This window comes from Meles meles, chromosome 19, assembly GCF_922984935.1.
Source record: "Meles meles chromosome 19, mMelMel3.1 paternal haplotype, whole genome shotgun sequence".
Classification (NCBI taxonomy): Eukaryota; Metazoa; Chordata; class Mammalia; order Carnivora; family Mustelidae; genus Meles; species Meles meles.
In genome coordinates, this window is record NC_060084.1 from 41,801,025 (window position 1) to 41,815,903 (window position 14,879).

At 39.6% G+C, this 14,879-nt stretch overlaps 1 protein-coding gene across 1 annotated transcript in view; it reads left to right on the forward strand.

The window, feature by feature from the left end:
• UBA2 (ubiquitin like modifier activating enzyme 2) overlaps positions 1-14,879 on the forward strand; it is a 40,135-nt gene that overhangs the window by 11,652 nt on the left and 13,604 nt on the right. The window contains exons 7-12 of the mRNA XM_045988101.1: positions 2,410-2,477; positions 2,939-3,060; positions 9,988-10,087; positions 11,305-11,471; positions 13,561-13,654; positions 13,742-13,854. Coding sequence (XP_045844057.1) covers positions 2,410-2,477; positions 2,939-3,060; positions 9,988-10,087; positions 11,305-11,471; positions 13,561-13,654; positions 13,742-13,854 — 664 coding nt within the window. The remainder of the gene's footprint in view (positions 1-2,409; positions 2,478-2,938; positions 3,061-9,987; positions 10,088-11,304; positions 11,472-13,560; positions 13,655-13,741; positions 13,855-14,879) is intronic.

Below are 14,879 nucleotides of genomic sequence, written 5' to 3' on the forward strand. Positions count from 1 at the left end.
ATCATTTATATCCGCATGCATTCATATTGAATATATTTTATACTTTGGGTTAAGTCCAGTAGTATATTTTGTTGCTTAGATTGTTCTAGCTTTGGCCACTGGGAGCTCTTTCTGTTAGCTCTATGCTTTTAGACATGTTAGCTCTATGCTTTTAGTCATGCTGCCATCAACGTGGGTGGAGGTGTTTGGGGAGCAGTTCCTTGCTTTCTGGTACTAGATGTTCCAGGCTCATTATGTTATTTCCTGCCATAGAATCAGACCGTTCTCCAAGGAGCCCTGATACCTTTTATTGAAGGATGGCATTGGAAACCAAGATCTGAGTGCTAACCGTAAAAGAAAGGGTTGATGCATTCAAATTAATTATATACTTTTGTCAAAAGACATTATGAGAAAATATTTGCAACATAAAGTCAACTAAAAAATTTTGATCTTAGGGGTGCCTGGGTGACTCATACGTTAAGCCTCAGCTTTTGGTTCAGGTCATGATCCCAGGGTCCTGGGATCAAGCCCCCTTATCGGGCTCCCTCCTCTGCGGGAAGCCTGTTTGTCCTTCTCCCACTCCCCCTGCTTCTGTTCCTCTCTCGCTGTGACCCTCTCTGTCAAATAAATACATAAAATCTTTAAAAAATGAAATAAATTATGATCTTAGAATATATTCATCAAGAAATAGCCTGGGGGCACCTGGGTGGCTCAGTGGGTTAAGCCCCTGCCTTCGGCTCAGGTCATGATCTCAGGGTCCTGGGATTGAGCCCCGCATCAGGCTCTCTGCTCGGCAGGGAGCCTGCATCCTCCTCTCTCTGCCTGCTTCTCTGTCTACTTGTGATATCTCTCTCTCTTTCTCTCTCTCTTTGTCAAATAAATAAAACCTTTAAAAAAAAATAGACAGCTTGGGGCGCCTGGGTGGCTCATTGGTTTAAGCCTCTGCCTTCGGCTCGGGTCATGATCTCGGGATCCTGGGATCGAGCCCCACGTCGGGCTCTCTGCTCAGTGGGGAGCCTGTTTCTCCCTCTCTCTTTGCCTGCCTCCCTGCCTACTTGTGACCTCTCTCTCTGTCAAATAAATAAATAAAATTAAAAAAAAAATAGCCTGACAAAATAATATGAACAGGCATTTTTTCACTTAGAGGGAAACCCATGTAGGTAATAAGCAAATGAAGAAATGTTTAACTTCATGACTAACATGGAAAGTTAATAATAAAATCACAAGATACTGTTTTATACTCAGTAATTTGGCCAAACGTTAGGTCTGGAGAGGAAGTGAATGGATAGGAGCTCTTACATGCCTTTGTGGGGGGTGAAAAATGGTACAGTGACTTTGGGAAACAAGTGGGCATTTTCTTGTACGGTATATTAGGAGTTTTGAGAAGCTTTGAGATGATAGCTTTTCCTTTTTTTTTTTTTTAAACTTCAAAGGATTCCTTTGAAAAGTACTTAAAAGTACTTGTATGTCAAGTACTTTAGGAAAGGTGGAACATTATATTCCTATAAGTGTTATTAAATAGTTTTTAGGATGACTGGATTAACAAAAGAGAATTCCTGCTTAATACATTGTTTCTGAAGGCCTTTTAGTAGTGAAGAGATACATTACCATGGAAAAAACATCTTAACTCACTGCTTATTCTTTTTTTTTTTTTTAAAGATTTTATTATTTATTTATTTTGACAGATAGAGATCACAAGTAGGCAGAGAGGCAAGCAGAGAGAGAGAGAGAGAGGAGGAAACAGGCTTCCCGCTGAGCAGAGAGCCAAATGTGGGGCTCGATCCCAGGACCCTGGTATCATGACCTGAGCCGAAGGCAGAGGCTTTAACCCACTGAGCCACCCAAGCGCCTCTCACTGCTTATTCTTAAACCTAGATGAGCATCCAGCACATAGCAGATGTATAATAATGTTTTTTTAAGAGCTAGCTGCAGGTGTACTTCACAAGTGTCGTTCTGGCATTAGAATGTTGTCCAAGTAAAATGAAAAAGCTGCTCACCTATGTCTTTTTTTTTTTTTTTTTTTTTTTTTTAAAGATTTTATTTATTTATTTGACAGAGATCACAAGTAGGCAGAGAGGCGGGCAGGGGGTGGGAGGGAGCAGGCTCCCTGCCAAGCAGAGAGCCCGATGTGGGGCTCAACCCCAGGACCCAGAGATCATGACCCGAGCCGAAGGCAGAGGCTTTTTAACCCACTGAGCCACGCAGACACCCCTCACCTGTCTTGATCAAAGATTTTAACATAGGAATTTCAGAGCCTAGATGATAGGAATGAATATAGGTATACAGAAATTTAGCCTGCCAATTGTTTATTCCTCATTCCTCCTAAGGATTTGGAATATTCTAAATTAGTTGTTTTGAGGGAAAGTAGGAAAAGTAAGTATTTGTTCAGAATATTTTGTTGAACATAAATATTTATTACTTATATTGTAGCCAGTTGTTTGGGGAAGAAGATGCTGATCAAGAAGTGTCCCCTGACAGAGCTGACCCTGAAGCTTCCTGTGAGTAGACTGGGATCTGTTCTCTTATTTAATGAGGACTGCCTTTATTTTGCTAACTTAATATTAGTAGCATAAGAGGAGAAAAAAATAATTGCTGTTTTGTGTTAGACAATATATTATGTGTTTAAGATGGGTTATTTCATCTTTAAAACAATGTTTTAAAAAAGTGAGTGGTTCCATTTACTGGTGAGGACAAGATGCAGAAATTTCACAGATATACTAAATAGAGCAGAGAGTTGTTTCCAGATCTGATTATAGGTCCATATTTTGAACTGTTTTACACATGGCCTTCAGAAACTGAGGTAGAAAAAGATGATGAGCATATTATTATTTATTTTTGAACTCTGAATGTGTCTTGTGCAGGTGACTTCCATGAATGACTCTTTTTTCCCCCTGAAGGTAGATGAGAGCTTAGTTCTACATTTATTATAGCTGAGAATGAAATGGTGTTTGTTTTGTAGGGGAACCAATGGAAGCTGAAGCCAGAGCCAGAGCATCTAATGAAGATGGTGACATTAAACGTATTTCCACTAAGGAATGGGCTAAATCAACTGGATATGATCCAGTTAAACTTTTTACCAAGGTTATATTTACTTTCTTTATAATTATGGATAGATTGATTATTCTGTTTTTTTTTAAATAGTACATGAAACACATGCTTTTTATGTCTAATCCTGTCTTAATAAGTTGATTAATGTCATCAGGATAAGCAGGTTTTGGAATTTTAAAGATTTGAAAGAGAGAATGAGGAGGAGAGAGAGCATGAGCCAGGGGATGGGGAGAAGCAGACTTCCCTCTTAAGCAGGGAGCCCATGTGGGACTTGATCCCAGGGCCAAGGCAGTGGCTTACTAACCAGCTGAGCTGTGCAGGCGCCCCTAGGTTTTAGAATTCTAGCACTCAGGCTAAATCAATATAGCATCTTCATAGGAATTAAAATAGAGGGGCCCACTTATACACTCTTGGTTGGCTTTCCTTCCCTCCCTCACTTACACTGAACTTCTTGGTTTTCCTTTGGTTCCTGCTGTTTCTCGTCTTCTCTTATATCCCTTTCCTGCTCAGATCTCTTGGGAGTTTGACATGTACTGAATTACTCTTGAATTCCTAATCCTCTCATTCTTGGTTGAATCCCTCTTCATTAATATGCATTCTGTATGTATGTATTACTTGCATGCTGAATATTTCTAGAGAAATCTACAAGATTGTATTAATGGGCTCTATCTAATTACAGTCCAGCTATGTCTTCACTTCTATGTTTAAAAGTCTTTTTAACTTCTTTTGCCTTACTCCCTAGTAAGTTTATCGTAATTGGACACTTGAAGATTTCTCAGCTTTACTTGAACTGCCTGATTGAGCAGATGACCTTAAGGATTTATTAAACAGGTGTGAAACCATTGGACAAAATGTACCTGTCAAGAGAAGGTTGCACTTTGTGCAGACTCCCCCCTGCTATTTGAGAGAAATCTTTTTTTTTTTTTTTAAAGATTTTATTTATTTATTTGATAGAGATCGCAAGTAGGCAGAGAGGCATGCAGAGAGAGGAGGAAGCAGGCTCCCTGCTGAGCAGAGAGCCCGATGTGGGGCTGGATCCCAGGACGCTGGGATCATGACCTGAGCCGAAGGCAGAGGCTTTAACCCACAGAGCCACCCAGGCGCCCCGAGAGAAATCTTTTTAAGTAAAGGTCAATTCTACTTTTTCTTTCCCCTTGTACCTTACTCTTTCTTAGTAGGCTCCATGCTGAATGTGGGGCTTGAACTCAAAACTAAAATTGAGAGTCACATGCTGTACTGACTGAGCCAGCCAGGTGCCCCCTGTACCTTTTAAAAATTTTTTCTTTATCACTCTGTTTTGCCAGTTTAATTATAGTATGTTTTGGTGATTGTCTGCTTTTGTTGATTTTTTTTTAATTTTATTTTTTAATTTTGTAATTTTTAAAATTTTTTTTGACAGAGATCACAAGTAGGGGGAGTGGGGAAGCAGGTTCCCTGCCAAGCAGAGAGCCTGATGCGGGACTCGATCCCAAGACGCTGGGATCATGACCTGAGCTGAAGGCAGAGGCTTTGACCTACTGAGCCGCCCAGGGGCCCTGCTTTTGTTAATTTTAATGGGGTCTCTGTGCCCGCTGGATCCTGAATATTTGTTTCCTTCCCCAGATTAGAGAAGTTTTCAGCTATTTCTTCAAATCAGTTTTCTGTCCCCCTTTCTCTTCTCCTGGTAATACTAATTTTAGTTATGTTTGGTAGAGTCACTCAGTTCCCTAAGTCTGTCCCATTTTGCATAATTCTTTTTTCTCTTTTTTGTTCAACTTGAATACTTTCCATTACCCTGTCTTTTAGGTCTCTAATTCATTCCTCTGCTTCTTCCATCCTGCCGCTCATTCCATCAAGTGTGTTTCTCATTTTTTGTGGTTGTTGCTAACGATTTTCTCCAATCCGTTTTTGTCTTTCTCTCATTCATGGCTTGCTGGTTTTCTTTAGTAATACATTTGGATTTCTGTCTCATTATTCTTTGGATATTTACTAGTGGTTTTGGTATGTACTTGCCGTTAAGTTTGTATTATAACCTCTTCTCCATATAACAGTCTGTATTAAGTTGATGGTTGTTAACGTTTGAACCCATTCTTTATGCCTCCACACCTCCAAAAGTATAACCTGTTGTCATGCTTTACATCCTTTTATTTTGTGAGTTCCTTGACTGACTGTTTACAGAAATATTCATTCTTACTGCTTTTGTGTTTACTACTTTCCTACTGCCACTTTTGGTCTCTCCTTTCCACTCATGGAGTTACCTGTAATATTTCTTGCAGGGCTTGTTTAATGGTCATGAACTTTTTTTTATTTGGGAAAGTTTTTAATCTCCTATTCCAAATAATAGCTTTGCTGGATAAAGTATTCTTGGCCACAGGTTTCTCCCATTCAGCTCTTGGAATATATCATGTAATTGCCTTCTGGCTTGAAAAGTTTCTCCTGAAAAATCTCCTGCTGGCCTTAAAGGGTTTCCTTTGTAAGCTACTATCTTTTTTTCTTGCTGCTTTTAAATTTTTTTCTTTATCACCATATTTTACCAATTTAATTTTTTTTAAAGATTTTATTTATTTATTTGGCAGAGAGAGATCACAAGTAGGCAGAGAGGCAGGCAGAGAGAGAGGAGGGGAAGCAGGCTCCCTGCTGAGCAGAGAGCCCGACATGGGGCTGGATCCCAGGACCTTGGGATCACACCCGAGCCGAAGGCAGAGGCTTTAACCCACTGAGCCACCCAGGCGCCCCAGCCAACTTAATTTTTTTATACCTTAGTTTTCAAACAGTATTTTCTCTCTGCTCTCTTGATTTTTTTTGTGTGGCTCCTGTCTGCTTTCCAACATGCATAGGTCCCAATGTCCTAAGCAAATGGCCTACTACTCCCTCCAGTTTATGTTTCCTCTCTTTTCCTTAGTGAAGGAGATGTCACAGGTTGACTCTTAAAACCTGTTGCATTTATTGCCTTGTTATAGTCTTTTCTTTAGAAAACAGATTTTGGTTATGCTTAAAATGTACTTAGTTCTGGGGGCGCCTGGGTGGCTCAGTGGGTTAAGCCGCTGCCTACGGCCCAGGTCATGATCTCAGGGTCCTGGGATCGAGTCCCGCATCGGGCTCTCTGCTCAGCGGGGAGCCTGCTTCCCTCTCTCTCTCTCTGCCTGCCTCTCTGCCTACTTGTGATCTCTCTGTCAAATAAATAAATAAAATCTTTTAAAAAAAAAATGTACTTAGTTCTGTTATGGATAGTGAAAGTATTTTCCAAACTTGTGTCCATATTCCTCTTCCCATTCTAATCTGAGCAACATTTGAATGCCAGCATTATCTGAAGCACATCTCCAGTCTGTTCAGTAGACCTAAGCATCTGCTATGTGCTGGTCACCACTCTGACAGGAGATATAGCAATGAATAAGATAGAAAATAGGGTCCCAGCTCTTTGTAGGTGACTCGTAGTTTAGAGGAAAAGTCAAACATGGAACAAGTAATATCAAATTCAGAGTGTTACGGCATTAAGATCAAGATTAGGATTTTAATACTAAGTAGACTTAACATTGTTATTAGACATTGTTATTGGATCTAGTATGAGGGTTCAAAAGAACCTCGTTCTAGAGGAAATGACATTTCAACCAAAGACTTTAAAGAATTGGGGTGGGGATAAGAATGCTGCATATACAAAGAAGGTCTCAGGTCAGAAAACTGAAATAATTCCCATCAAAGGGGAGAGTGGGAAGAGGACTAGAAACACAACCTGAGGCTACATCAGGCAAGACTTTTTAGGTCATGACAAAGATGCTATACCAAGGCAATGGAAATCCATTAAAAGATGGTCTGTAGAATCAGATATAGAGGGTATGCTGTACACCATTCTAGAACCTAATATTCCTGTTGTAATCAGTATGGGATGGTGCCTTCTGAAGTTGTACAATGCTAGAATAATCTGAAATACAACCTATCTGCATGCCCAGTGTAGGGTAGAGAAAAAGTAGATGCGTTTAAGGCACTGGGTAGCTCAGTTGATTAAGTGTCCAACTCTTACTCTTCTTTTTTTTTTTTTTTTTTTAAGAAAAAAAATCATTTGTGAAAAAGCGCAGAAGCAGGGGAAGCAGCAGTCAGAGGGCGAGGCAGGCTCCCCATTGAGAAGGGAGCCTGATGTAGACTTGATCCCAGGATACTGGGATCATGACCTGAGCTTGAGGCAGATACTTAACCAACTGAGCTACCCAGGCATTCTCCCCTCCCTTTTTTTTTTTAAGATTTTTAATTTATTTATTTGACAGAACAGGCAGGAGTAGCTGAAGGCAGAGGGAGGGAGAGAGAGAGAAGGAGGCTCCTGCTGAGCAAGGAGCACGATGCGGGGCTTGATCCCAGCACCTTGGGATCACGACCTGGGCCAAAGGCAGCTGCCTAACCACCTAAGCCACCCAGGAACCCCAAGTGTCCAACTCTTGATTTTGGCTCAGGTCATGTTCTCAGGGTTGTGAGATTGAGCCCCACATTTGGCTCCATGCTCAGTGGGGAATCTGTGTAAGATCTGATCTCCCCTGCCCCTCCATGCTCAGGTGTGCTTGCTCTCTCTCTCTCTCTGAAGTAAGCAAATAAAATCTTTTTTAAAAAGAAAAACTGGGTGCCTGGGTGGCTCAGTGGATTATGCCTCTGCCTTCAGGTCAGGTCATGATCTCGGGGTCCTGGGCTCTAGTCCCACATTGGGCTCTCTGCTTGGCAGGGAGCCTGCTTCCTTCCCTCTCTCTCTCTCTGCCTGCCTCTCTGCCTGTTTGTGATCTCTCTCTGGCAAATAAATAAAATCTTAAAAAAAAAAAAAGAAAGAAAGAAAGACTTAGGATGTTTATGGTGAGGAGCAGGAACAATATCTGGTTTTCTGCTGGGCAAGAAATGAGCAAGGTACCATTCTCTGAGGTAGGTAAGAGGAAGCAGGTGTGTTGTGTAGGGATTAGAGGATGGAATAAGGCAATAGAATCAATTTGAGATTCCTGTAGGATATTAGAGTAAGGACAGGTAATCCTAAAGGCAAGCAGAGAAGTTTAGATGAATTTGTAGGCCTAAGAGAAAAGAGCATGAAGATGGTTTGTTTAGTACAGAGCTCTGAGGGATTCCCAGTATTTAATAATTGGATAAAGGGCATGGAGCTTGTGCATCAAAAACCACACTAATTCTCCATTGCCTGGTGGACTTTTTAGCCAGGCGCTTAAGATCCTCTGTAAAATATGTCTAACTGCATTTGTTGCCCAAATCATACTGAAGTCATTTCTTTACCTATGTATCCATTTCAGATGTTACCCTCTCCTTGAACTTTTTCCGTATTCCTCAGAACAAAGTTCCTGTTAGTACTCAAAGCTATATGATATTCACACTAAACTTATATTCTATTTGTATATTTGACTGGTTTTCCAAATATTTAAGGATGCTTCATAAATATTGATTGAATTGAATATATTTTGATTAGAAATAGTTCGAATTTTGGGGACACCTGGGTGGCTCAGTCGATTAAGAAGCTGACTCTTGATTTCAGCTCAGGTCATGATCTCTGGATCGTGGTATTGAGCCCTGCATTGGGCACTGGGCTCCTTGGGGTATCTGCTTGAGATTTTCTCTCTCTTTCTACCCCTCCCCCACTCATGCTCGAGACTCTCACTCTCTTTTTAAAACAAACAAAATCTTTTTAAAAAAGAAGGTAAATAAAAGGTACTGGGCGCCTGGGTGGCTCAGTGGGTTAAAGTCTCTGCGTTCAGCTCAGGTCATGGTCCTGGGATCAAGCCCCACATTGGGCTGTCTGCTCTGCGGGGAGCCTGCTTCCTCCTCTCTCTCTCTCTGCCCGAGTCTCTGCCTACTTGTGATCTCTGTCTGTCAAATAAATAAATAAATAAAAATCTTTAATAAAAATAAAAAAAATGGTCCTGAATTTTTTTATTAAGCAAAATTTAGGTTCATAGCTGATACATAAAATAAGTGTATTGACTACATAAACCGACAGTAGAAAATACAGCTGAGGACGAAGAAAATATACTAAAATCATCTGAAATTCTATAATAGGATAGTGCACTTGATTTTCTCAGCTACATATAATAATGCTTACAACATGTTTTTATCTTGAGCAGGCTCCACTCCAGAACAGAGCTTGACTTGGGGCTCGATCTCATGACCCTGAGATCATGACCTGAACTGAAATCAAGAGTTGGACATTTAACTGACTGAGCCACCCAGCCACCCCATAACGCTTTTGAAAAAGAAATTGTTTTGGTTTTGGGCTTTTTGAGGGGGCAGACCACATTTCAAAGATGTTACAGGTGGTTAAATCCTGGTTTTGAGAGCAGTACTTTTAACGGGTGTATGCTTGTGGTGCCTGGATGGTTCAGTTGGTTAAGCATCTGCCTTCATGATCCCAGAGTCCTGGAATCACGTCCCGTGTCGGGCTCCCAGCTCGGGAAGCCTGCTTCTCCCTCTGCCCCTCCTCCTTGCTCATGCTCTCTCTCTCATGCTCTCTCAGATAAATAAAATAAAATGTTTATGCTTTATTGCTATACCCATGAACTTGACGATATTGCTAACTGGTATCTCTAGGCTCTGATTTTACTCAATTCTTGTGGAACTGATATATGCTTACTTACCTTCTTGATTGGCATGATTTTGGTTCAGATTGATCTTTGGAACTTTAGGTATGCTTTGGGGTGGTGACTTAGAAGGGCAGGGACCATGAGCACTATTCAGGGATCCTTTACTCCGTTTTTCTCAGCATTTCTACTTTCACTGTTTCAGATACAGATGTTCTGTGTAACATTTTTAATAAAAGGTTTACGTTTTGTGGGTTATTCTTTTAGAGATTGTTAGTCTACTGGTACAGGACATGTCTTTAAATCAGAAGATTTTATGGTGTAATATTTATAGTAAATCAGCAGTGAAATTTTATGTTTTATCAGCATAGGGACTGTAGGATTTGTGGGATTTTATCTTTTTGTTTATTTTTTTTGTTTTTACTTTTTTAAGCTTTTTAAAGATGATATCCGGTATCTGTTGACAATGGACAAACTGTGGCGGAAAAGGAAACCTCCAGTTCCGTTGGACTGGGCTGAAGTACAAAGTCAAGGTAAAGAAAACATTTTATGGGGTGCCTGGCTGGATTTGTTAGAAGAGCATATGGCTGTTGACCTCAGGGTCGTGAGTTCAAGGCCTACTTTCAGTGTAGAGATTGCTTAAATAAATAAATAAACTTAAATACATTTTAGTCTTTTGGATACCTAAATTGGAAATTCTCTCACCAAAAATCTTTAAATAACCCTGAATTTCATGGTAAGAATTTCATAAACATGTGGAGAAGGAAGGTGCTAGAAATCTTGTCACCTAGAGAAATAGCCACTATTAACATTTAGGGAATGTCTTGATAATCAGCTATGCACAGAAAAAAGGGCAGTTATTTATGCACTTTACATCAATTACATCAATGGAATCATACACATTTATATAATCTTACTTGCTCTTTCCAGTCAGTATTATTTAATTAGTCCCTTACTGGTTATCCTTTGTTTCATATTTTCCCTCAAATAGTGTTGTGATAAGAATACATGCACATAGGGGCGCCTGGGTGGCTCAGGGGGTTAAAGCCGCTGCCTTCGGCTCAGGTCATGATCCCAGGGTCCTGGGACTGAGCCCCGCATCGGGCTCTCTGCTCAGCAGGGAGCCTGCTTCCTCCTCTCTCTCTCTGCCTGCCTCTCTGCCTACTTGTGATCTCTCTCTCTGTCAAATAAATAAAATAAAATCTTAAAAAAAAAAAAAAAAAGATTTAAGTTAGGGACATACTTATAATTTTAAATGTGAGAAAAACTATTGTAGTAGTAAATTCTTCCTTATCCTTATCCTACTGTCCCTTCCACACATTGTCTGTGCCTTATCTATGTTACATTGTAATTAATATATGCACAGCACATTCAGTTCAATGTGGTCAGCCCATTGAAACTTAAAGGGTCCCAGGAGATTACAAGTATCAGTTTGGAGCAGTTCTCTACAATAAAGAGTATTTGACTTCATGGACTAAATTTAGGTATGGTTCTTATAGCTTCCACTTACTGAGTGCTGTGTGCTGGCCATAATGCTTATCATCTTACTGACATTGTATCTTTGAATTCTCCAATGATTTTATGACCTTCGTCACTATTAGCAATTTTCTTGCACAAATATTTGTAGTTTCCTGATAATTATTTTAATGGAATTTTTTTCATTTTTATTTTCTTATTAAGCATTGAGTTTTAAAGTAAAATAGAGAAATGATGTTTAATAGTGAAATTTCTAATATTTTTTTTCCCTTAGGAGAAGAAACCAATGCATCAGATCAACAAAATGAACCGCAGTTAGGTCTGAAAGACCAGCAGGTTCTAGATGTAAAGAGCTATGCATGTCTTTTTTCCAAGAGCATTGAGACTTTGAGAGTTAATTTAGCAGAAAAAGGGGATGGAGCTGAGCTCATATGGGACAAGGTTTGTTTTGAAAATTTGTGGCAATTCTATATCACATGCATATTTTTGTTCTTGAACTATAACCAGAAACTAGTAATTTTTTGGATATCATTTATTCTACGAGAATTTGAGGACATAAGGTTGATTTTGCTTGGATGATCTCACTTCTCATTACTACATTGAACTATGAATTTTCTGTACGTGAATTTTATTCTACCAGAATTTGAAGACATAAGGTTGATTTTGCTTAGATGTTCTCACTTCTCATTACTACATTGAACTATGAATTTTCTGTTCGTGAATTCAAGTAATATAGAACTTCATTTTAGATTCTGGGTATGGATTTGTGGTTTATAATTATGTTTGGAGAATATAATTGGACTAGAGAAATACTGTGAATTTATTGGAGAAAATGTTTCACTGCCTTAAAAAACTTTCTTGTGTAATACAGATTTGTTAATAGAAGTCATAAAATCCTTTTGGAGACAACAGCTCATTGGCCTGATTTAACCTTGAAAGTAATAAAATTGCCCATTTATTGAAATAGTGAAAGGCCTGAGACCTCTAAATACAAAAATGTAATTATTCTTACAAGTTAAAATAATATTTAATAGTATTTTGTGGTTAGATGTCATATTTTGAAATTTAATGAATTAATCTTATTTTTAATTGTAATCAGTGTTTTCTATGTCTACAAGTGATTTAGCTGTGATAAAGTTTATATGTTCCTATGATGGTAGAGATTTGCCATGAGATGTAAGGGGAATTTGCCATGAGATGTAAGGGGAAGAGTTTGGTCAGTTTTACTAAGCTGATAATTTTGAAACTGTGATTGAATTAGACATCTAAAATAGAGTGAGGGGATGCCTGGGTGGCTCAGACGGTTAAGCGTCTGCCTTTGGCTCGGGTCATGGTCTCAGGGTCCAGGGATTGAGTCGCGCATTGGGCTCTCCACTCAGTGGAGAGTCTGTTTCTCTCTCTGCCTCTCCCCCTGCTTCTGCTCTCTCTCTCTCTCTCTCAAATGAATAAATTAAATATCTAATAAAGAAAAAAAATTTTTTTTTTAATAAAAAATAGAGTGAGTAAATTTATATTTTGGGGTGGGGATTCTTGTAAACAGCCTTTGGGTTTATGTTGTATAAAGATTACTTAATAAATACATATTTTCATTGTTGTTATAATAGTGATTTGGTATGTTTTCATTCATACACAGGGGCTAGATAATGAAACTGAAACTGGGAGTTGTTATCCTCTGATTAAAATCTACATCTAATGGATATGGTGAACCAGTTGCCTAGGGAAGTACCTGATGTACACTGTTGGGTACTGTTAAATATTCATACTTAATCCTCGTCACAACATTGTGAAATATTTATATGGTTTTCCCTACTTACTAGTTAAGGAATTACAGATTTAAGGAATTTCATTTGTCTTAGGCTAGCCACCCAGCCAGTAAGTATATAGAGAACTCACATCCTGTCAGTGCTTTTTCTTCTGTACTTTGGTGCTTTTGAATTACAGGCTAGAATAGTATGTTCTTAGTGAAGCAGGAAACGTTGCTGAAATCTAAAGCAACCAAGAGATAATCTCAGGAAGAATAGAAATGGTCAGGGAAGACTTCTGTTGTATTGCCACATGTGAGAAGAAACTGCAAGTACAGAAGCGTGGTGTATCTGAAGGGAATTTGGAGAAGGAAGACCAAAAGGTGTAGTCCAAATGTTTGAGTCTTTAATGAAGCCCTTTTCTCTAAAAAGCCTTTATCTCTTTGCTGTTAGCAAACAACCTCCATTACAGACACATGGGCCCAGGAGAGGGTTGCCACCGTCCGTGAATGGAATTGGTGTTCCGGTCTATACACTTAGTGTCCACTGCATTTGTTTAAGCAGGAGTGAGTTCCTAGAGGCCTGTTGGGTCTTGGCATTCTTGTCAGGCTACAGTCCTGGATCCAGGAAGTTGATAATGAGACCTTGGCTTCTTCCTCAAGGCCATTTCTTGTTCTGATTACTGTCTGCAGTGTTACAAAACATGTGAAAGTACTGTTCTGAAGGTGACACTAAGTAAATTAGTAAGTTTGTGGGAAGACTTTTTAAATTGCTTGAATTGTTGGCAGGATGACCCATCTGCAATGGACTTTGTCACCTCTGCTGCGAACCTCAGGATGCATATTTTCAGTATGAATATGAAGAGCAGATTTGATATAAAATGTGAGTCAATATATACTTTAGTTGTACTACCTAAAATTCTAAGTTACTCTTTTTTAACAGTTAAACATATTCATCTTTGTTTTTCAGCAATGGCAGGCAACATTATTCCTGCTATCGCTACCACTAATGCAGTGATTGCTGGGTTAATAGTATTGGAAGGATTGAAGATTTTATCAGGAAAAATAGACCAATGTAGAACAGTGAGTATTCTATTTGCTTTTCTATGCAACCTCTTTTTTTTTTTTTTAACTATTATTATTATTTAAGTAAGTTCTGTGCTCAGTGTGGGCCTTGAATTCTTGACCGTGAGGTCAAGAGTCACATGTTCTGCCAACTGAGTCAGCCAGGGGCCCCTCTTTAGCCTCTTTTTAATAGTAGTCTAGGGTACCTGGGTGGCTTAGTAGGTTGAGCATCTGTCTGCAGCTCAGGTCATGATCCCAGGATCCTGGGATCGAGTTCCACATCGGCTCCCTGCTCAGCAGGAAGCCTGCTTCTCCCCCTGCCTCTGCACCCCACCTGCCCCCACCCCCACTTATACTCTCTGTCTCATGCTCTCTCTCAAATGAATAAATAAAATATTTTTAAAAATAGTAGTCTGGGGCACCTGGGTGGCTCAGTGGATTAAGCCGCTGCCTTCGGCTCAGGTCATGATCTCAGGGTCCTGGGATCGAGCCCCGCATTGGGCTCTCTGCTCCGCGGGGAGCCTGCTTCCTCCCCTCTGCCTGCCTCTTTCCCTACTTGTGATCTCTCGCTCTGTCAAATAAATAAAATCTTTAAAAACAAAAAAAAATAGACTATACTTCAAGGGGGGGGAGAAAAGTAACTTACAAAAGGCACATTAAACAGATCATTTAAGGGGAACCTGAGTGGCTCAGTTGGTTAAGCCTCTGCCTTCACCTCAGGTCATGATCCTAGAGTCCTGGGATCGAGCTCCTTGGTCAGTGAGGAGCCTGCTTCTCCCTCTTCCTCTGCCATTACTTCCTGCTTAAGCACTTAAGTGCGCTCTCTCTCTCTGTGTAAAATAAAATCTTTAAAAAACAAACATCATTTAAAAAGTTAAAGCAATAAAATTGATTAAAGCAGTGGGAAAACCATTGTTCCAGTTACCTTGTAAGTTTATGTGTAAGTAAGCTTCCTGGAAATTACAGCAAAAAGGAAAACATTTGCCTCTCATTTTTGTGTGAGTTAGTCAAGCTAGTCAAGCTAGTTTGCTTCTAACATTTGC